Source organism: Narcine bancroftii, chromosome 14 (assembly GCF_036971445.1).
Source record: "Narcine bancroftii isolate sNarBan1 chromosome 14, sNarBan1.hap1, whole genome shotgun sequence".
NCBI classification, from domain to species: Eukaryota; Metazoa; Chordata; class Chondrichthyes; order Torpediniformes; family Narcinidae; genus Narcine; species Narcine bancroftii.
Window position 1 is genome coordinate 60,824,499 of NC_091482.1, and position 24,146 is coordinate 60,848,644.

General features: G+C 37.5%; 2 protein-coding genes across 12 annotated transcripts in view; one reads left to right on the forward strand and one right to left on the reverse strand.

Moving 5' to 3' along the window:
* LOC138749666 (AP-3 complex subunit sigma-2) overlaps positions 1-24,146 on the forward strand; it is a 356,312-nt gene that overhangs the window by 130,482 nt on the left and 201,684 nt on the right. The window lies entirely within an intron of this gene.
* Positions 1-24,146, reverse strand: part of trpm7 (transient receptor potential cation channel, subfamily M, member 7) — a 107,160-nt gene that overhangs the window by 69,052 nt on the left and 13,962 nt on the right. For 9 of the 11 annotated variants that reach the window (XR_011348808.1, XR_011348807.1, XM_069911342.1 and 6 more), the window contains exons 2-4: positions 17,189-17,221; positions 6,060-6,139; positions 5,269-5,307 (exon numbers count right to left, since the gene is read on the reverse strand). Coding sequence is in view for 9 of the 11 variants with exons in the window: in XM_069911342.1 (XP_069767443.1) it covers positions 5,269-5,307; positions 6,060-6,139; positions 17,189-17,221 (152 nt within the window). In the remaining 2 variants the exon portion in view is untranslated. Of the gene's footprint in view, positions 1-5,268; positions 5,308-6,059; positions 6,140-17,188; positions 17,222-17,600; positions 17,666-24,146 lie in introns of those variants that run through there. The other 2 variants (XM_069911339.1, XM_069911340.1) reach the window with 2 other exon arrangements.

The following is a 24,146-nucleotide window of genomic DNA, read 5'->3' on the forward strand; positions in this document are numbered from 1 at the left end:
CCTTGCAAGTAGATAGGATGGTAAAAAAGCCATATGGCATGTTTGCCTTCATTGGTCAATACATTGAATGCACCATAAAATCATGTTGCAGCTATACAAAATTTTAGATAAGTCACACATGGACAATTGTGTGCAATTCTAGTGGCCCTATTACAGCAGGATGGAGGCCTTGAAAAGGGTACAAAAAAGATTTATCAGAATATGGTTAGTGTTAGCAAGTATGAGCTCTGAGAACAAACTTGAGTTGTTTTCTCTGGAGCAAAGGCTGAGGGGGGAAGTTTATAAATAATATGAGAGACATTTATAGAGCAGAATCTTTTTCCCAGTGTAAAGATGTCACATGTAAGAAGAAATGTTTAAAGTGAGGAGGGGGTGCAGGGAAGAAAGTTTAAAAGGGGTGTGTGGGGCAAATTGAAAAGGCCATCAGGGGTAGTGTTCGAAGTAAATACAATAGTAGTATTTAAGAGACTTATAGATTAACAGATTAATATATAGGGAATAGAGGGATATGTATCATTTGGAAGCAGAGTTTTACTTTAATTTGGACATGTCTAGTGCAGATATCATGGGCTGAAGGGCCCATTCCTGTGCTGTTTTGTTCTATGTTTAATGGTCTACATGCTACACATCTTAAAATACAATTTTTATATAATTTTTTTGTGTGGAATATGATAACTAAAGATTTTAAGTTTTTGTGCTTTTTAAATATTTTTGAAATTCAGTTTTTTTTAGATCCGGTAAAGGGAACAAGATTTCTTGCCTACAATTACAGCAGAATTAGTAATTTCAAATTTGAAACATTCTGGCATGTAAGAGTCTGGTATTAAATTCATGCCAGATATGAATAACTACATAATTCATTCAGTTTTTACTCCTATCCCTCTTCACTTATGTCAGATGTGGAAAATTTTAGCCACATTCAAATTAATAATCACCTTTATTACTTACCTACGAACATTTTAGCTACAAAATGAACTAAGCATTTATAGGGTACAACTAGCTGAAGATAAAAAGGTGAAACAATACCAAGTGGATTTCAAAGCATCTTGATGAGAAGCAAATAAAGTTACTAGTCAGAATTTATTTTCTAAAATTAAGACACCATATTGTCAGCAAGTTTGGAGCTTCATTGAAATAATTTAACACAAGAACAAAGATAAAGTTCATAAAAATATAAACTGGATTTGGAGGCAGATATTCACAGGAAGAAAATGGCAAAATTGGAACTACTCTGTCGTCTATTGGATGGAATAGGTAATAATTCCAATCGATTAATAAATCAGTGATAAGATACATTGTGGATTTAGGGCCCAAAGAAATGAAAAACACCTTCCCCACAGATTTACAAAACTTGTAATACCTTTATTTTCACAGATCGTCATTTAAGAGGAAATAAGTAAACAAGATAAAAACAAATGCTGAGCAACTGATTTGGAATAAATGCTCCAAATAGTCTGCATTTTCACACAAGGACGTTTCATCTTTCCATAGAATTTTTTATCAATCTATAACAACTTTGAAGAGCATTGCTTTAAAGTACTTCGCAATGTCATAAAATCTTAAACTTTCAGCATAAAATGTACCATCTATTAGAACTTATTTTGCCTATGCCAGTCAAAGGTCATTTTTCTTCAAGAAAAATGCCAGGTTCTTGTTAAAACATTAGTATTCCTCTCTCTCACCCACCCATTCAGGCACAAGTTTAAATCAAACAACTTTTTCTCACTCACCACTAATTCTTTCACCAGAAAACACACAACTGTGTTTCCCTCTTTCTTTTGTAAAATACATACACCATACAAGCATATATTTTTCAAATTAAGTACAAGAGGTTGGATTTCTGCTAATATTGTCCAAGCGAACTGAATATTCTCAATCATTTAATGTGCCTAACAGACATAAATTCACATGCCAATTATCAGCTCGTCATCCAATTTTTAAAAAATGATTCAGTCTGCACTTTTCCAATCATTAAGTACTAATGGCTTCCACTAAAGCATATAATTTAATTTTAACAAGGTGGGCTGGTCTCTTTAACAAGCATTGCATTAAATAGTAACTTAATGTATTTGACTTTCCCAAATGTCAAGCAGCACACACTCAAGATAAATTAGACCTTGCTATTTAACATGGCTGAAATTATACACATGTACAATGTTCCAGGAAGCAATAGCAACCACATACTTTGACATAATGCACTTTCTAAAAAATGTGACTTTTAAATACTCAATATGCAAGAGTGGAACAACACTGACACCAACATTTCAGGGACAGGCAGAAACATCCAAAAGTTTATAAATATGTGAAAACCCAGCTCAATAACTAAGAACTTCACCTTTCTAAAAGTAGCTGAGTGTATTTTTTTTTTTTTTTTTTTTTTTTTAATCACATCTAAGCCCCTTTCACATTTGCAAGTGATCCCAGGAATTAACCGCCAATCTGCCTTTAAAGTTTAGTGTGAAAGCAAAGTCAGCTCAACACCAGCGTCAGATGATGTCATCGCATGCTGGGGACTGACGGTTTCAACCCCAGTACAATCCCCAGTGTCTACAGACGCTGGCATGGTAATCAGGCAAGAGTGAAACAGGTAATTGCATTGTGGGATTGAAATAACCCAAGTTTTTGCATGAGCTCAGGAACTTGAAGGAAGAAAAGATTAAAATGAAGCTATAACTTTGCCATGGGAAAGTTGCAGTGGGGGAGAGGAGAGGAAATAAATAGCAATAGCAGACAATTTTTAAACAGCGAGGTTTCAGTTGGTAACACTATATCATACAAATTTATAGACTGTGGAGAAAAAAGCAATGGTGGACCTGACTTCCCAGAATGTCATGTGGTGGAGAAACCCCTCTATGACTGGTCCATGCATGCAGCCATGCACACAGCCCTTTCTCTGCTGCATGGGTAGGTCCACCATCGCTTGATGTGTCATGATGTCACTGGTAGAAAGTAGAATAGTTCTAAACCCAGGAAAGGCTACTTGCATGTGTGAAAGCATTCACTGTCCCAGTTAGGTTTGGTCAAATGTGAAGCCAAACCCCCATTCCTATCCCAGGACACTGAATGGCCATGTTAGTGCGATGCAAATTTGAAAGGGGCTTTAGATAAAAGTACAGAATATTCAGGCGGTGTGTGTGTGTGTGTGTGTGTGTGTGTGTGTGTGTGTGTGTGTGTGTGTGTGTGTGTGTGTGTGTGTGTGTGTGTGTGTGTGTGTGTGTGTGTGTGTATATACAGGCAAATAACCTAACAAATGAATTCTCCAAATACAGTTTTCCAACCATCATCCTGGTCTTTTTGGCAATTTTCAGATGCACAACTTCAACAATTCCACTATCCTCCAAAATAAATTAAACTTTTCATTTATGACTTCACAGGATTTTACCATTATGAAGAGTCTCTGAAATCTCAGAATTGGCGTGTAACTCAACAGTCTACGTCCTATGTCAAGTTATACCGTATTTAACGACATGTTAGACCCGCTTGTTTTTCAAAAAAATGACTCAAACATATTCCCCCAGTTTTATATGCCAGGTTGAACTTAGGGTGATAATGGTGAGTATTGCCAACAGTAATGCTGTCAGTCCCTGCATTGGTCATTGTTGTGTGGAGAAAGTGTCAGATCCATAAGAGACAAGTCTGGTCACAAGGGTTTGCTATCAAATTTTACTTTTATTAAAACCCAACAATTAACAGAAGAGCATGGGAATAAAGCACATATGTGCACAATATGAAAGAGTGTGGGGGGGGGGGGGGGGAAGCTCATGCAATTTAAGAAGACATGTGCATGCAATGTATAAAGGAGTGTGGTAAAACCTATTGCAAGTATTGATCGAAAGAAGTGGATTTCAAACTTTTTCTTTCCACTCAAACACCACCTTAGGTAATCCCTTACAAATCACTGTTGGAGGTGAGCTGCTGGTGGGGAAGCAGGGTTTCAGACTTTTTAAAGGAGGACAAACTCACAGGCCAGCTTACTTACAATCTGGCAGGCCTAGTGTCAAATCTAGGGTTAGAGTTCAGGTTAGTTTGTCAATATGTGGGCGACAGGATAATAATCCCTCTTGTGTTTACTGGTCTTCTCTCTCAGACGTTCTGTGTCACTATAAAATGCCACTTTTGATTGGCCCATGCTTTCATTACCCTGCCTGCTTCTAGCTCTTAGTAGGATCAGTTGTGCATCTTGATATATCCTGGGTAAGTTTATTGTCTGCATAGTGGGTGACCTCATATTCACATTTTAGGGTTAGGTGTGGGATTTGGGATAGGGTTGGGAAAAGGGCAAGGATTAGGGTTAGCGGCTCATAGCAACAGAGAGCAGGCAACAGAATGCTGGGACAGTGGGCTGCGGGAGAGAGCAGGCAGCGAATCATTAGGACAGAGCAGGCAGTAGACCAACGGGACAGAGTGAGACAGCGGGGAGCACTAAGAAAATTACAAATATACTAAGAAAATTATGGTACACAATTCACTGATCTGAGTTGGTCCTGGAATGCCTGCAGTGGAGTTTACACTGCAAGCATTCCGGGAAAAATGACAAGGGGTCTAGGAGGAAATAAGTCGGAAATGGAATGGCACCCCCATTCCAGTTCCGTGCTTTTTACACAGCATGCGTTTTAGGGAAAACAGGAATAATTATCCAGAATGCAGTGGCTGTGTAAAAAAAACAAAGATAGTTAGAACTCAGAATAGTGGATTAATCTCTTTTTCAGGAAAATTTAAAGGTGGTGGGGAAGCAAGATACAAAGGAAAAAGAATATTGGTGTACACATTATTAGTCTGGAACAAGCAGGACAACTGCTCCAAACAAATTGATCCATGCTGTTCTTTCAAATCTCCTGGCCACCGAGTGCTTAGAAAAAAGAAGTCTTAATTCTGCTTAGTTTAATTAATCTGTGAAGGTTTACAAACATTACATAATAAATGTGAAGATCTGAAATCAATAACTGCATTCAAATCAAGTAGTCCTCCTGATATACAAATTTACATCAGAGCTCCTCCTCTCCACAGTAGACTAATCACAGACCAATCCAATAGCATTATTGCACGAGGATTACGGTGAATATTAATTATCTTGTGTATTCAATTTGTTTCTTAATTTAATTCAATTAGTTTACTCTGATATTTTATTTAAACTGATCTATTTGGCTGCAGGAAGAATTGTGGTGCTTATGTACATGGTAAAATGTGTATGACAATAAAACCTCATTATCATTATTTTAAACAGTTCGCCAAATAAAAAAAAATAGGTGCCATAAAAACAAAACTCACCTGACCAACTGCTGACATATCTGACATCCTGGAAGACATCTGGAATCAGATACAATCAAGTAAATTTGTGGAAGCATTGTTCATGTTATGTTTCTTTACTAAAATTAGGAAAGTTCTGTACTTAAGAGAGGGAGTCATTAATTCAATCCACTGGTGACTAAAATCTGGAAATGATTGGCTGTGGAGGCAGGTACTTGAAACAGCCTAGCAGAGAAGCTGCCAGATAAATGGTGGGAAATGGGATGTGCAAAGACAGGAACTCGATGGACAGCTAAAACATGGTGGGCCACAGGGCCTGTTTCAATGCTGCATTACCATGAACCTATCAAACCAAGGAATTTTATTAACATGGTCATGAAAAAAAATTCAGACAATGAAAAAAAAAAACAGAAGGGACTTGGAGCTTCTCAAAACTGAAAAATGGTACAACACACAAACTATATTTACAATTAACCAAGACACTTTCATCCGTATAAAATAAATATTAAATTATTTAGGAGTATAATCTGCTGGAGGAACTCAGTGGGTCGAGTAGTATTTGTGGGAGAAAAAAGAATGGTCAGCATTTCAGGTCAGTATCCTTCAAGACTGGATATGTCGACCAACTCAGCTCCTCCTAGAGATATTTGATTTTGCCCACATTCTAATAACTGCAATCTCTCGTGTGTCCATTAAATAATCTAAGGTTGACTTCTCTCCCAGAAGAAACATTTATTTTAAGAAAATATCACCAATATTCAAAAAATAAGAGAACATTCAAAACTGAATCATGACATTTTTTCATTTCTTACCTGTGTGGGTCTTTTGAACTTGGAATTATATAAACACATTCCCTCTTGGTAAAAGTATTCTCTATCCAGGATTTTTGGGACTATAAAATAAAACAGATCAAGGTAAATACTTTGTTTCAGTATTAAATTAGTGTTGGGTCAGCACTGCACCACAGTTCATGTCTTGTTCCCAATTCCACGAATTTACAGAGACATGCTGAATAAAACCTGAAAAAAGTAATGTGGAAAAATTGAAGGTAATTAAACTACTTTCAGATCCCCTAACACAAACTGGAAAGGTCCAAAAAGATTCACGAAGTTATTACTGGGTACACAATCCTTTATCCGGACATCTAAAATCTGGAATCTAAAGACCAGCATTTTTTCCTAGTGCTGGTACAGCGGGGGGAGAGAGAGAGCAACGTGACAAGGTTGGGCGGGCGGAGGAGAGAGACGGCAGTGGAACAGGAAGGGGGTGGATATGGCAGCACAATTCGGGTGGGCTTAAATCTGGGGCAGCTAGCATTTGTTCTGAAATCTGGAAAAATCTGAAATTCAGAACACACTGTCCCCCAAGGGTTCTGGATAAAGGATTGTGTACCTGTACTGGAACTGGAGGGCTTGAGTTACAAAGAGAGGCAAGATACACTGAGACTTTCCCCAGAAGGCAGAGAAGTGATCTTATAAATATATAGTCATGAGGGGCATAGATAAGGTGAACTGTCAGCCTTTTCCTGAGGGTAGAAAAGGCTAAAACTAGAAGGCATAGATTTAAAGTGGAAGAAACCTGAAGGGAAACTTTCCCTACCATGATGAGTTGTCAAAGGTAGTGGGAGAGGCTGACACAATTACAACATTCAAAAGACATTAGGACAGGAACATGGATAAAAAAAGGTTAGAAGGACAAAGTCAGATAGTCAACCTGGTCTGGTAAAAATGAAGAGACTGTTTCCCTGCCAACTAGGTCTGTGAATTTATGACTCCAAATCCACATTTAACTTGTCATTTTCACAGCAAATAGCAATGACCAAAGAGTCTGGAAAGATGCTGGGAAACATGAATGTTTCCAATAGTGTGGAGACCAGACAGCACACAAATGTCTGACAGTTTTATAAAATTTAAGCATGACATTCCTATTCTTGTGAAGGCCACTTTATCATATGCCTTCTTAACCATTTTATCCACTTGCACTAAAATTTTCAGGCACCTTTGGACATACACCAAGGTTCCTGTGTTCCTTGAACTCCTAAGGACCTTACTATTAGCCCCTTTCACACTTACAAGTGATCTCAGGAATTAACAGCCAATTGGCCTTTAAAGCATCTAGTGTGAAAGGAAAATCAGCTCAATGCCGGCGTCAGATGACGTTATCTCACACCGGGAATTGATGGCCTCGACCCCTGGTACAATCCAGGGTGTCTGCAGATGCCGGCGTTGCGATCAGGCAAGTGTGATATGGGCAATTGCATTGTGGGATTGAAATGATACAAGTGTTTGCACGAGTGCAGGAAAGTGAAAGAAGAAGATTAAAATAAAGGTATAAACTTTGCTTTGGGAAAGTCACAGCAGGAGAGGGGGGAATAAATAGCAATAGCGGACAATTTTTAAATAGCGCTATAGCACACAATTTATAAGGACTGTGGGAAAAGGGATGGTGGACCCGACTTCCCAGAATGCTGTACGACAGAGAAACCCCTCCATGAATGCTCCATGCATGCAGCCTTGTATATAGCCCTTTCTCTGTCACATCAAATTCTGGAAGGGAAGATCCGCCATCGTTTTCCCCCCACGGTATTTATAAGTTGTACGTGATAGTGCTACAACTTTCCCATGCTATAAAAATTGTGTGCTATAGTGCTACAAAATTTCCCGTGCTGTATAAATTTTTGCACTAAAGCTACCAACTTTCCCACCCTGTTTAAAAATGATCCGTTATTGCTATTTATTGCTAGCACTTTCCCATGGTCCCTTATAAAGGTTTATATAGATTGGCACAACAGGGGCTGAAGGGCTCCTACAGTGCTGTACATAAAGCTTAATTATGTTATAATTAGGCATGATTAATTTTGTTCTAATGCGTTGATCAGGATTTAGGGAAGGTCCACCATCACTTGATGTGTCATGATGTCACCACTAGAAGGTAGAACAATCCTAACCCTGGGGATGGCTCTTTGCAAGCGTGAAAGCATTCAGTGTCCCAGTTGGAAGTGGTCAAGTGTGAAAAGCCAAACCCCCATTCCTATCTCAGGGTACTGAACAGCCAAATTAGTGGGACACAAGTGGGAAAGATGGCCATTACTCTGCAATGTTTTGAGCCGCCCCAAAGGCTGAAGCAGCCCAGTGAGGTGTCGGAGTGGCTGGCAGGGCTGTCACAGCTTGCGCCCTGACGGGGTCATGGAGGGAGAGGGGTGAGTGGGTGGGAGAGAGAGAGGTTACTGGCTAATGGCATCATCAGCCCACCCCTAGCCAGCCTCTTGCAGTGGTTGTACATTCATGTGAGGTGACAGAGCACAACGCTCCACCAATTATCCTTCCCCGAGAGGGTTTGCAGTTGGCACTTTGGAGCCAGCCACAGCGCATTCATAGAGGCAAGTCTCCTGATACAAGGGCAGAGATTCCGCCCTTACAGCTGGGCTTCTTTTTTTGCTGCATGAAAGGACCTATAAAAAAACTTAATAAGAATAAAGACAAATGTGCAAAACTAGGATTTGTGGAAATTAAAAATGCAGATTAATAAATACCAAAATGCAAAGCAGTTTTGAATTGTAAAAGAAACACTGCTGACCAGAAAAGGTGTGCTTTTATTGTCTGTGAACTGGGCCCCTTCTCACCATTCCTGATTTCTAAACATAATAATCCTTCAACAAACTACTTTGCACACAAATATTGACAGATAAAAGATTAGGGAAACTTGTCATTGTGAAGAACTGTAGGTGGCTTTTTGGGTCAAAAGCTGAAAGCTGGCTTTAATAATATTTTTAATTAAAAATCTAATATAACCAATTTAATACAAAATGCTGGGAAGAATGGCTGAATTCCAATGCATGCAGTTGTTCCATGCAAAGCAAATAATTAACCAAATGGATCAGGAAACCACAAAGTTGTTAAGAAGCCTATTGTCCATCCCCTGGCCTTCAGCTTAATTTGAAGGTTTAGAGGGGAATTTTTAAAGAGTATTAAGGAGACATTTTTAAATAGATAGTCCCACTGACAAAACGAATAATTGCAAAAACACCTTAATGCAGAGCCTGTGTAGGTTTTTTTAAATAATGTCCAGAGCTTTCAGCAAACAATGCTTTTCTTAGCTTGATAATATTATTTTGAAGTATTATACTAAAATGCCAAGTTAAACACATTCCTTATTATGGAATGGAGCAAACCTGACATCTCAGCTTTTAAATGAGAAAAAAAGTCTAAACATTATGGAAAAAAATGGGACTACATGTCTTTATTGCTTGCAAGCGTTCCAACATTTTTCATTGAGTAATTCCGTGTCAAATCTCTTACACAAGATAAACATAGCAATTTCCAAATGGATTCATTTGATTGCACTTTTGACCAAAGAAGTGCAGCATCACAACGCAAGGAGCATCTTAGCAGACAAGGCTCATTTTTGTTTATGCAAAGGGTGGTGTTTGCTAAAGTGCTATTTACAGAAACAAAAGTAATGACTGGTCTAGAATTTTCTTGAGGTCCTTAAAAACAATTTGCCCTCACTGCTCAAAAGGCTATTTAAAAAAAAATCTATTTTGCTTTCACTGTTGAATTTAGTAGAGCAAACAATCTAAAATATTTTATTTATTAGCAATATTTCCAATATTACTTTGAGAAATATGGAAATATAGATGATTCCATTCTCAATTGTCTAAATGACAGTAGCTTATTACATTTTGCTACTAAAATATTTAAAACAAAGATTACAAAAGCATTTCAGCCCTGACATCTGTGCCAAATGATGTCAAATTAAAACTGCATCGCGCAAATATTTGATACATCTGCACAACATGTATAAAACAAACGAAAATCTGCTTTTAGAAATCCAATCCTAAACAAGAAAATACCATTCTACAATTTCCAGATATTTTATCTTGGAATTATGAAAAGCTAAGGGAGAGAAAGTAATTAATTCAGATCTCTTATCCTAAGTACACTGAATAAATACAAAGCCACAGAGAAAATACCTGAAGGCAATAGAGAATTATTAACCGTACCTTGTAGATAATTTCACATTCAGAAACCTGATAATCCTAAACATCCTCTCTTGCAACCTACAAGCATCAAACATGACTTCACTACTTATTATATGGATACTAATTATGAATCAGGTGTATCAAGGATTGTTACAAACGAGGTCAGCTCATGTCATTCGAGCAGTTGAGGAACAAGTATGATTTGTTAAATAGAACATCCTTTTGCTATCTGCAAACTAAGATCTTTTTAAAAATTGGGAACATCTAGGACCGCGCCCATGTGTAGGGGAAATGTGTGCAAGTTTATCTCTATTATGTATCTCATATTCCAAAGTGAGGGCCCAAAGCCAGGCTTACAAAGGTGGGAAATGGACTTGGGCACAACAATCCACGAGCGGTGCTGATCAGATCGGTGTCTGGACAGTATGACGGCTATTATTAATGCCAGGTAAAGGTTGGTGCAAAACAACTTCCTGAATCAACTGTACCGCACACCACAAAAATTACAAATCCAATCATAAATCTCAGAAATGTGCTTTAGGTGTGGAGATTGGAACCTTTATCCATTCAACATGGCTGTATACAGAGGTGAGACTCTTCTGGGAGGATCTAGGGGACATTCTGAAAAAAATTAAAAAGGTAGATTTTACACAAGATCCAGAATTGTACCTTCTGGGGAACATTGTTGGCATGTGTTTTAAACTGTCCAAGTACCAAATTCAGTTTGTGAAGGTCACCTTGGCAGTACCCAGGACGGTTCTGACTTCCAACTGAATATTACACAATGGAATTTGGAAATGCAGAGTTGCATTCCCCTGGGGAAAAAAAAACACGTACAATTTAAGGAGAAAACATGACACATTCGTTAGAGTATGGCAACCTTATTTGAAATATAGTGGTATGCAGATATGAGTATCCCCACTTTGAAACAAAGGTACTGAAACAATCCATCTCAGCAGGGAAACGATTGGGATCAATGAAGTGGGACGTGGCGCAGATGATGTGCTCTTTTAAATGTTTTTTTTTATTCCTTACTTTTGGTTACTTTGTCACCTTGGTTGTATTTTTCCAAGGCTTTTTCCTAGGTTTCTGTAGGGGTCGTTGACCCCACCAGTATTTGTGTTTTTCATATCTGTACAAGTTATGTGACTTTATTCTCAGTTGTATCGGGAAAGGGAAGTGGTGAGGGATTGGGGGGGGGGGGGGGAAGAGAAATAAAAACAGACTCTGTATGTCATATTGGTGTTGAAGGAGATTGTATTGTTTGAATTTATAATAGTCTTTGAAAATTAATTATTCAAAAAAAATTCCCTTCTGAAATTTGGGGGGTTTAATATGCCTGTGCTGGGTAGGTCACGTCTCCAGAATGGAGGACCATCGCCTTCCCAAGATCGTGTTATATGGCGAGCTCTCCACTGGCCACCGTGACAGAGGTGCATCAAAGAAGAAGTACAAGGACTGCCTAAAGAAATCTCTTGGTGCCTGCCACATTGACCACCACCAGTGGGCTGATATCGCCTCAAACCGTGCATCTTGGCGCCTCACAGTTCGGCGGGCAGCAACCTCCTTTGAAGAAGACCGCAGAGCCCACCTCACTGACAAAAGACAAAGGAGGAAAAACCCAACACCCAATCCCAACCAACCAATTTTCCCTTGCAACCGCTGCAACCGTGTCTGCCTGTCCCGTATCGGACTTGTCAGCCACAAATGAGCCTGCAGCTGACATGGACATTACCCCTCCATAAATCTTCGTCCGCGAAGCCAAGCCAAAGAAAGAGAGTCTTATCTGCCATCAAATACTGTAGTCTTTTAATTTGTTATTTCATCGTACATGAAAGACTCCCCCTCTTATACATGTTATTTATGTAAACTACAATAACATAGCTATATTAGACAGAGGCAAAAATCTCTTCATAGCTAATCATACATTTTCACAAGATAAAATTCCCAATATCTGGAGATACCTGAATGACGAGTGGCATCAGGACTTTGGAAACCCCTTCATTAAAAAAGTTTTCATTTTAAGTGCAATTAACAAGCTTAACTGCATTTAAACCAGTTCCATTTCATTTCCCACATCTTCATCCTATATTAAGGTTCATTCCATGTGCAGAGCAGACAATATAGGGCTCTTCCCAGACCACAAATTATGCTAGTAATCTGTCTCTTTACCTCCTGTCTCCAAAAGAAAATAAAGTACAGTTCCTATTTTAAAAGCAAGTTCTCATCAAAAGAAAGCAATTGTACCCAAATTTTTCCACGTTATCATTCCTGTAAAATCTTGGATTTTTGAGGATTTATCCACAAGATTTACAAATTTAACACTATTGTCCAGCTTGAAAGCAAAGCATGAAGGTAGAAGCCAACTCACCTGCGAAGTCTGAAGCCACACACATACCTTATATATGCTTCTGGCTGTATCAGTGCTATATCAGTCGCCACACTGATCCCACTGCCTTGCTCTCTCCCCACAGCCCTTTATCATTGCCAACACGGAACCCACTGCCCAGCTCTCACCTTACAGCACTGTATCAGTTCCCACACTGATCCCCTATTCTTTCCCGTCAGCAATGCATCAGTCCCCACCCACACTGATCCCACTGCCCCACTCTCTCCCAACAACGTTGTTGCAAGCTTTCCGACTAAACTAAAAGAAGTGATTGATCAGGGAGGCTACAAAGAATTTGCCTTAGAGGAATTATCAACGTTTATTGGACAAATTAACAGTGTTTGCGATTACCTTACTTGAACGTATTACATGAAAGCAAATAATGACAGTCACACTACAGATAGACCCCGACTTGCATCATAAGTCGAGACAATACCAACATCCCCATCCTGCCGGGAGCCCGACCAATGCGAGCTGTGGTTTGGCCACCCCTGCTCTAAATGTTCCCGGTACCATATTCAGAAGCGATCTAGGGACATTCTTTCAGAACCATCTACCAAAATGACAAATATGATTGGAGACAGAGAGATTCTGAAAGAGGAAAGAGGTGTCAGAAAGTCCAAGCAAATCCACTTGGATTATTTCTGAGATTTCTCCCCCTATCTGACCATCATAACTTTGAAATATCCTAAGTCGGAACATTGTAAGTAGGGGAGCACCTGCACTTAAATTTTCACACACCCATTAGAACTGTGAAAATCACTTAGGAGTTCGAATGTTTTATAAATTTAAATTTAGACATACAGCTTGGTAACAGGTCCTTCCTGCCCACGAGCCCATTCCACCCAAATACACCAATTAACCAACAATCCCCACGTTTTGAAGGGTGGGAGTAACCCGAATGCCCAGAGGAAACCCAGACACAGAGAGAACATACAAACTACTTATAGACAGAGCCGGATTCAAACTCAGGTTGCTGGCGTTGTAATAGCATTGTGCTAACCGCTATGCTCACTGTGCAGCCAATGTTGGGTGCAGTTTATACATTTCTTCACCGATTTAAAATAGTAAAACATTGAATTAATGCAAATAGTAAACCAAAGAAGCATACATATCCACAAGACACTGCCTGTATCAGAGAACTGAAATTTGCTTAACCTGATATGTCGACAATTCTTAATTCCTCCTTTCCACCCCTCCCCCACCAAACTAATTCAGCTAGACTCAATGAGTTCCTCCAGCAGAATGTTTTTTTAAAACTCAATATTCCAGCATCTACATTCTCAAATCACCATTTAAACATTAGTCAGACATCAATTGAAGTACTGTTTGTAGTTTTGGTCACAACACTATAGGAAGGATGTGATTGTGCTGGAGAGGACACAAAAGATAATTCACAAGGATGTTGCCTGGGATAGAAAATTTGTTATGAGGAGAGACTAGTCTGAGTTCCATCGAGCAAAAGAAGAGAATATGATGGAGGTAGATAAAATGATGAGGGGTATAGCTAGGATAGACTGCAAGAAACTTTCCTTCAGAGATTGATAATGCTAGAGGACTAGAGAGTGCTAAGAAATTTAGAGGGGGTGGGGGTTTGAGGAAGACCTTTGCCACTCAGAGTGGTGGGTACCTGGAATGAAGGGGCTGAAAATGTAAGTGGAGGGGAGGCATTGACAGCATTTAAGAATGGTATGGTTAGCACAACGCTATTACAGTAACAATGATCTGGGTTCAAATCCAGTGCTTTCTACTTTCTCCCTCGATTTCCCAGAATGTTGTGAAGACAGAACCAAAGAATTTATTCAATTGGTCTGCCATTTCCTTGCTCCATTATGAACTCTCCAGATTCATAATGACCTTTTCTGTTTCTATGTTGAATTCTAAATTTCAACATAAATTTCTCCCAGAACACAGTTGCAATTTAAATGCCCCTTCGGTTTTGACATTATCCCTGATTTCACTCGATAACCACAGTTGAGCTACCTACCCAGTTTTATTTTTGTGGCAAACAGGGATGTCATTTTTAAAGTTCCTAGTGGTCAAACAAGCTGTTCTGGGATGTTCTCAATATCCATACAATCAAATTAAAAATCCAAAAACACAAGACCCTTCAGCCTAGAGTCCATGCTGAACATCAAGTATCATTTTACCCTAATCTTGTTTTATTCTATTCATATTTTATTCATACCCAAAAAAAAGTAAACACAGTGGCAAACTAGCAAGACGCTCTGTGGCTGAAGCCAATGGCAACTTGCAGGTGAGGAAAGCATAAAGCTACAGGCGGCAGGCGACTTGAGGACAAAGGATCCTCATCAAATTGCTGGCTGCTAGAGACTGGGTCATAAGAATCAGGTATCTGAACTAGGATTTGAGAGGATGCTGAGGGCTCACAAGGAGCCCTGGGTGCTGAAGCCTCCCTCATCACATCAGAAGTTTGGATCTGGGCTTGGGTGGCCAATGGTTTGAACTGAGCAGGGGTCTTGCTCAGGCTGCACAGTCTGCGGGAATGTTAGAGGTGAATTAACGGATATTCTGTGATTCCGGTGGGGGGGGGGGGGCTCTCTTTTGTGTTTTTCTCGATTGTAAGGGACACCATGCAATGCTAATGGCAAATCTTTGTATTACATAACAATAAATAGTATCTGATCTGATTACTTTCAACTCCCACAGTATCCATACAGACACACACTAAAGACACCTCCAAACACTACCTCAAGACAACATCCACAATATAAAGAATGCCTAACACCCTGGCCATGATTTTTTCTCATTGTGATCTCAGGCCAAAGGTAGAGAAGTCTGAAGTCTGTCACCTCCAAGTTCAATAACAGCTCCTTCCTCCCCCCCCAAACCATAAAGCTTTTGAATGTCCCCATACAATTAAACAACTAACAATGAACTATTCCAGACCACCAATATCTGTCCACACGATTCAAAGCTTTTTTTTGTACTAACTATAACTGAACTGTAGCTATCCTTTTATAATCATTTCTTCTTTTGTCCAAGGGCACACTGTGATAGTTTAAGTTATACTATTGTAGTTGGTGCCTTTTGTGTGCCTGTAGTTCGTAAGAATTTCAGCGTATATGCACATTGCACTTATGTATATGACAATAAATCTCTCACATGAGAGGCAATTTTTGTGGCCAATTAATCTACTAGTCTTTGAACTGAGAGGGGAAACCCACATGAACACAAAGAATGTGAAGCCTACACAAGCCCCTTTCACACTTGCAAGTGATCCCAGAAATTAACAGCCAATTGGCCTTTAAAGCGTCTAGTATGAAAGCAAAATCAGTTCAACACTGGCATCAGATGACATCATCTCATGCTAGGGAGTGACGCCCTTAACACCTAGTCTGCAAACTCCGGCGTTGCAATCAGGCAAGGGTAGAATGGGCAATTGCATTGTGGGACTGAAATAACCCTAGTTTTTCCATGAGTGCAGGAACTTGAAGGAAGAAAAGATTAAAATGAAGGTATAAATTTTGCCGTGGGAAGTCGCAGGGGGAGGAAGAGAGAGAGGAAATAAATAGCAAAAGCGGACAATTTTTAAACAGCACGGGAAAGTTGGTGCAATAGCACACAATTTATAAAGACTGTGGGAAAAAGCTACCAACTTTCCCACCCTGTTTAAAAATTGTCCGCTATTCCTATTTATTGGTAGCTCTTTCCCACTGTTCCTTATAAAGGTTTATATAGGTCAGCACAACACAAGGAGCTGAAGGGCTCACACTGTGCTGTACATAAAGCTTAATTATGTTATAATTAAGCATGATTAATTTTGTTAAAATACAAGATCATAATACATTGATCAGGATTTAAGGCAGGTTCACCATTGCTTAATGCGTCATGACATCACTGGTAGAAGGTAGAACAGTCCTAACTCCAGAGACGCTCCTTTCAAGTGTGAAAGCATTCAGTGTCCCAGTTAGAAGTGGTCAAGTGTGAAAAGCCAAACCCCCATTCCTATCCTGGGACACTGAACAGCCAATTTAGTGGGATGCAAATGTAAAAGGGGCTACAGACAGTAGAAGTCAGGTTTGAACCCAGGTTGCTCAACCTGTGAGACAGCAGCTCGACTAATGATGCCACTGTGATAATCCCTAGGAAGAGTATATTGTTGTAGATGGTGTAAATACTTTAAGAAGTAATTTCATCAATCAATCTTGTTCTTGCTGAAATATCTTATCCATGACCTCTTAAAACTGCTGTGCTGGAAAGTCCTAGTAAATTTCTGATTACAGGACATCTGGTAGTTTGTGGAGGTAGGGGGTTCAACAATAGTAATGCAATTAAATATGGGTATTCAATGCTAAATATCTCAGCTCTTCAGTGTCTTGGCAGAAAACAAGAGGATAGAATAGATATTTGAACAGTAACTACAAATGCATCAGGACAATGAAATTCCCAGCAAATTGAGACAGCCAGAAAAGCTGCATGTGACCAGAGCTGCTCTACAATTGCTTTGCTGGTAACCTGAACACACTGCCCTATAACGGACTCTAAAAAGGGACCCCCTTCAAAAATATAAATGCATCAGTTTTGTAGAGACATCAGTATGACCATACCTCTTCAAGCTCAGTCTGCAAGGGGAACTGGAACTGCAGATGGGGAAAAAATAAATAAGCATAAATGGAATAAATAAAGCACAACAGTTGAGAACAATCAAATTAGTCTATTATAACCTTAAAAATAACTATATAAACATTATCTACAACATTTTGTTACTAAGAACCAGTTTGAACTTTAAAATTTAAACCTTTTTTAAAAAGCTTTAAGCTTTAATTAGTTAAACACTCCCTCATGCAGATATAATTTTTCTCTGCGGAGCAATGTAAATCACAGCACTTTAATCAATGACTGAATCAAGCAAAATGCAAAAAACTAGATTATTAAGAATTGAAGTCAATACATAACTAATATAAATGTGTTCAAACCATTTACAAAATGAAGAATATTCATCAGATTGTATTTACTTACAATCATGGTTATCTGATTATTGCAATAAACTCCAAGCTTAAATTACTCCAGTTTAAGGTCTTCATTGACTTGGTCCTCCAGAAAAAAAACACCAGTTCACATTAAAGCGGAATTTTTAAAAAATTCTAAATCTACATTTTTTTTATTAAGTATAGTCACAAAAGCAATCAAATCAGACTAATCAACAGAGAAGCAGGAATGATAATACTCTGCTCTTCAGATATCACTCACTTGCTATCTTGTAAAAGGATACATCAGTGCTTATGGATATACAAATCCGTAGTAGCCCATCTCTCGAAATAAAATCAAATACACAAAGCTACCTCCAAAAAAAGTCACCAGGCTGAGAAAATTATAATTATCCTGAATGCCACAATCATGCCAAACTGCTCTGCTATTACAAAACATAATTACAATTGTTAACTCTTCCCTACAAAAAGACTTCAAAAACAGTAATTTGAAATGTGGGGGAACCTATCATTATCACGCCAACAAATTGACAAAGGCAAACTATTTTAGCAAAATCTTGGAAAAGAAAATACTAACTTTGCACAACTTTTAAAAAAGATTACACACTTTTATATTAATTTGGAGCACAATTGAGCTACAAACCAGAACCAGTAAAATGAAATTATGCCAATTCTAACTGGATTAACAGAGTACATGACAAAGTAACCTATTAGAATTAGAAGCACAAACAATTGTGCAATAAATTGCAATATAGTGACAGAGTTTTGTTGCCATGTGACCGCACAACTCAGTAATTCAATCAATGATGTACAAGCTTTGCAGTCCAATTTAATACCAGACTATGGAGAGTAATTACAAAGCAGACCTTGGCAAGACAATAAACCAGACGACAGGAAGAGTTTCTCAGTTGTATTTAATGCTTGAATGTATTTGGGTTTTTAATTGGACAGTGAGTCACAAGTCTTTATTCCAGCAAGTTGCAACATTCACCAAGTCCTGCATCCATTGTGGAAAAAAACGACTTGAAAGCAATTGTAAAGAAAGATAACTAATGCTTTCTCTACTACCCAACTAGCCAAACTTACTAAATCAAGTAGGATGGCAACATCTTTTTATCCTGACACAAAAGAGTATAAAAATTTCTTTGCTTCTGCATCATTTGCAGGAAAATTGAAGAGGAAAGCAAACTTTATTCAAATTTTAGTAGTTTTCTCCCCTCAAACCTCCATTTGATTAACCATCCCATTTTTCTTTCTCTTAAGCCCCTTTTCCACTTGCATCCCATTAAATTGGCTATTCAGTGTCCCAGGATAGGAATGGGGGTTTGCTTTTTGACACTGAACCTTTCACACTTTGCAAGGAGCCTTCCCTAGCGTTAGGATTGTTCTACCTTTATATCTATCATCTCATGGCACATTTTGGTAATTACATTTTAATTTGTACAATTGTTTAAAAATATTTTTTTATTTTTCACACTGTGAACCATATCAACCAAAATATTTCTCATTAAATATACACAGTGGCATTTTCTCCCTTTTTTTTTACCCCTACCTTCCTACGCCCTTCCACCCCCCTCCAAAACCAAGAAATATTCAACATATACAATTCAATAAAACCATGTCTTCACACATGAAAAATAAACAAGAAAAATGTCTCATCTACTTTTACACACTGGATCAAGTCGTTTTGTCTTCTTATCAATTTAGGAGGGTGGAGGTCTGAGGAAAGCCCTCTCTGTTATGTTCCATCTATGGATCCCAAACTTGTTCAAATAATGTGACTTTATTTTTTAAATTTCATGTTATTTTTTCCAATGGAATACATTTATTCATTTCCATGTACCATTCTTGTATTCTTAGGCTCTCTTCCATTTTCCAAGTTGACATTATACATTTTTTTGCTACTGCTAAGGCTATCATAATAAATCTTTTTTCCGCTTTATCCAATTTGATCCCTAATTCCTTACTTCTTATGTTACTTAGAAGAAAGATCTCTGGATTTTTTGGTATGTTATTTTTTGTGATTTTATTTAATATGTGATTTAGATCTTCCCAAAACATTTTCACTTTCTACATGCCCAAATTGCATGTACTGTTGTTCCCATTCCCTTCTTACAGTGAAAACATCTATCTGATAATGTTGGATCCCATTCTTTTAATTTTTGAGGCGTGATATAACCTGTGTAACCAATTATACTGTATCATGCGTAAACTTGTGTTCATTATATTCTTCATAGTTCCAGAAGAACTTTTCCCATGCTTCATTTTCTATCTTTATGTTTAAATCCTTTTCTCACTTTTGTTTAGGTTTATAGCTTATTTCATCATTTTCCTTATCTTGTAGCTTAATGTTCATGTTCGTTACAAATCTTTTAATTATCATTGTGTCTGTAATCACATGTTCAAAGCTGCTTCCTTCTGGTAATCTCAATCTGTTTCCCAATTTATCCTTTAAATAAGCTTTCAGTTGATGATATGCAAACATTGTACCATGTGTTATTCCATATTTGTACTTCAACTGTTCAAATGTTAATAAATTATTTCCCAAAAAAAAATAAATTTCTAATCTTTTGAATCTTTTTCTCTCCCATTCTCTAAAGGAAAGATTATCTATTGTAAAAGGGATTAGTGGGTTTTGTGTCAATAACAGTTTTGGTATTTGGTAATTCATTTTTTTCCTTTCTATGTGGATTTTCTTCCATATATTAAGTAAATGATGCAATACTGGTGAGCTTTTATATATGTTCCGGTACCTTCTCCTCTATTTTATCTATCTTAGTCCAGTCTGGTTTTTCACTTGTCTGGTAAAGATCTGATAAATACCTTAATTGTGCGGTCCTATAATAATTTTTAAAGTTTGGTAACTGCAAACCACCTTGGTTATACCTCTGTTAATTTATATAACACTACCCTCAGTTTCCCCCTTTCCACAAGAATTTCTTTATTATTCTCTTTAGTTCATTAAAGAACTTCTCTGTTAAGGGAATTGGCAATGATTGAAATAAGTATTGTATCCTTGGGAAGACATTCATTTTAATGCAATTAACCCTCCCAATCAATGTTAGCGGTAATTCTTTCCAATGTTCTAAGTCTTCCTGCAATTTCTTTATTAATGGCTGATAATTTAGTTTGTACAGGTGGCTTAGGTTATTATCTAACCTGATCCCTAGGTATCGGATTGCTTGTGCTTGCCATTTAAACGGTGATTCTTTTTTAAATTCTGCATAATCCGCATTACTCATTGGCATCACTTTTATTTGCGTTGATCTTGTATCTCGATATTTCTCCATAATCCTTCAATTTCTTATTTAATTCTTTTACTGATACTTCTGGTTCTGTTAAGTATACTATGATGTCATATGCAAATAAACTGATTTTATATTCCTTCTCCTTTATTTTTATCCCTTTTATTTTATTTTCTGTTCTTATCAGTTCTGCCAATGGTTCTATTGCTAAGGCGAACAATGAGGGGGGTAATGGACATCCCTGTCTAGTTGACCTACTTAATTTAAATTGGCTCAATACATATCCATTTACTGTTACCTTCGCCAATGGTCCATTATATAATGCTTTAATTCAATTAATATATTTTTCTGGTAAATTGAACCTCTGTAATACTTTAAATAGTTCCATTCTACTCTGTCAAAGGCTTTTTCTGCATCTAAAGCAAAAACCACTGTTGGCTTCTTATTTCCTTGAATTGCATGGTAGATTAATTAATGAATTAATTACAGACATTATCCACTGTTCGCCTTTTCTTAATAAAACTGTTTGATCTTGTTTTACTATTTTTGGTACACAATCAGCAATCTGTATGCTAATAATTTCGCTATCATCTTATAGTCTGAGTTAAGTAGAGATATTCGTCTATATGATGCTGGTGTTAATGGATCCCTCCCAGTGTTTGGTATTAACTGTAATTATTGCTGTCTTACATGAATCTGGCAAGGTTTATGTTTCTTCTATCTGGTTCATTACTTCCAGAGAGGAGGAATTAATAACTCTTTAAATGTTTTATAGAATTCAATTGGGAATCCATCCTCTCCTGATGTTTTATTGTTTGCCATCTTTTTTAATATATCCTGTACTTCCTCTATTTCAAATGGTTTTATTAGTTTGTTTTGTTCTTCTTTCAATTTCGGCAGTTAAATTTTAGCTAAAAATTCTTCTATTTTATCATCTTTTCCCTCATTCTCAGTTTGATACAATTGTTCATAAAATTCCTTAAAATTTTCATTAATCTCTGTTGGATTATATGTAATTTGTTTGTCCTTTTTCCTTGATGCTAGTATCGTTCTTCTGGCTTGTTCTGTTTTAAGTTGCCAGGCTAATATTTTATCTGTTTTCTTCTCCCAGTTCGTAATACTTTTGCTTTATTTTCATTATGTTCTTCTCTACCTTGTACGTTTGTAATGTTTTGTATTTTATTTTTTGTCAGCCAATTCTCTCCTTTTCGTGATATCATCCCTTTTTTCTAGTTCCTTTTCTGTACTTACCATCTCCCTTTCCAACTGCTCTATTTCCCAATTGTAGTCCTTTTTCATCTTAGTTACATAACTTATTATCTGCCCTCTAAAGAAGGCTTTCATTGCGCCCCATAATATGAATTTGTCTTTCACTGATTCTGTGTTTATTTCAAAATATGTTTTAATTTTGCATTCAATAAACTCTCTAAATTCCTGCCTTTTAAGTAGCATGGAGTTTAACCTCCATCTATATGTTCTTGGTGGGATGTCCTCCAGTTCTATTTCTAGTAACGGGGGTGAATGATCAGATAATAATCTAGCTTTATTTTTCCTAACTCTCCCTTGAATATGGACCGACCACAAAAACATATTAATCCTTGAGTATGTTTTATGCCTACTCGAATAATATGAATATTCCTTCTCTCTTGGGTGCTGCCTCCTCCATATATTCGTAAGTTTCATTTCCTGCATTGATTTAACCATAAATTTGGCTACTTTATTCTTTTTGCTTGTCTTTTGTCCAGTTTTATCCAACAATGGATCCAAATTAAGGTTAAAATCCCCTCCTATCGGTATATTTCCTTGTGCATCTACAATCTTCAAAAAAAATCCTGCATAAACTTTTGATCCTCCTCATTAGGTACATATATATTGAGCAAATTCCAAAATTCTGAATATATCTGACACTTTATCATTACATACCTCCCTGCTGGATCTATTATTTCCTCCTGTATGTTGTTTGGTACATTTTTATTAATTAATACAGCTACACTTCTAGCTTTTGAATTATATGATGCTGCCGCTACATGTCCTACCCAGTCTCTCTTTAATTTGTTATATTCCACTTCAGTTAGATGCGTTTCCTGCACAAATGGTATATCTATTTTTTTCTTTTTTCAGTAAATTTTAATAGCCTCTTCCTTTTAATTTGGTTATGTATTCCATTAATGTTTATAGTCATATAGTTCAACGTGGCCATCTCATATCTTGTTTACACTTCATTTCCGCTTCCTCACCACCACCATTCCCCTTTTCCCCATTTTCATCTCTGTTTTCCCTTTTTAAATTCAATGTATGACAACACATTTAAAATATAAAATACTCCAACAACTCCCACATCCAATATTATCTTAACCCCCAAATGCATCCCCCCCCCCTCTCTGAGTTGCTCCTTATCCCTTGACAGGCAACCACAACTCCCCTTTCCATTTGGATTGCGATCCTGTTCGCAAGCGTCAACTGATTTCACAGAGACGGTTATTCTCTCCCCCACAAACCCCCCAGAAAACATTTTTAAAAAAAACCACATATAACAAAGCTCTCCCTTTTTTCCCCTTCCTTCCCTTCCCTTCTCTTTTCTTTTCCCTCATTAGTTCTTTACATATACATTGTTTTTACATCTTTATATATTCTTTATCGCTGTTCTTCATTCTTATTACATATCTTCATCTCTCCTGTCCTGCAATTTCTTGTGCTTCCTCTGGATCCGATAACAGTCTGTTTCCCCCACTCCCGGGACCCCGAGATAAATATTTTAAGCACAGCTGGATGTCTTAACATGAATTTATAACCTTTTTTCCATAGGATCGATTTTGTTGTATTAAACTCCTTCTTCTTTAAGAGTTCAAAACTTATGTCTGGGTTAAAAAAAAATTTTTTTGACCCTTGTATTCCAATGGTTTATTATCTTCTCTAATTTTATTCCTTGCCTGCTCCAGTACATTTTCTCTTGTCGTATATCTCAAAAATTTTACCAAGATGTACTTGGTTTTTGATGTATCTGTGGTTTCAGAGCTAGTGCTCTGTGTGCCCTTTCTATTTCCATTTCTTCCTGTATTTCTGTCATTCCCAGGACCTTCGGGATCCATTCTTTTATAAATTCCTTCATATCTGTGTCTTCTTCATCTTCCTTCAGGTCCACTATTTTTAAGTTGTTTCGCCTACTATAATTTTCCAACATATGAATTTTCTGAGATAACAACTCTTGTGTCTCTAATTTTTTTTTAATCACTTTCTTCCAATTTTCCTCAAGTCATTTACTTCCATTTCTCGTTCTTCCAAATTTTCTACTCTTTTCCCTATTTCTGCCATGACTAGTTCCAATCTTTGCA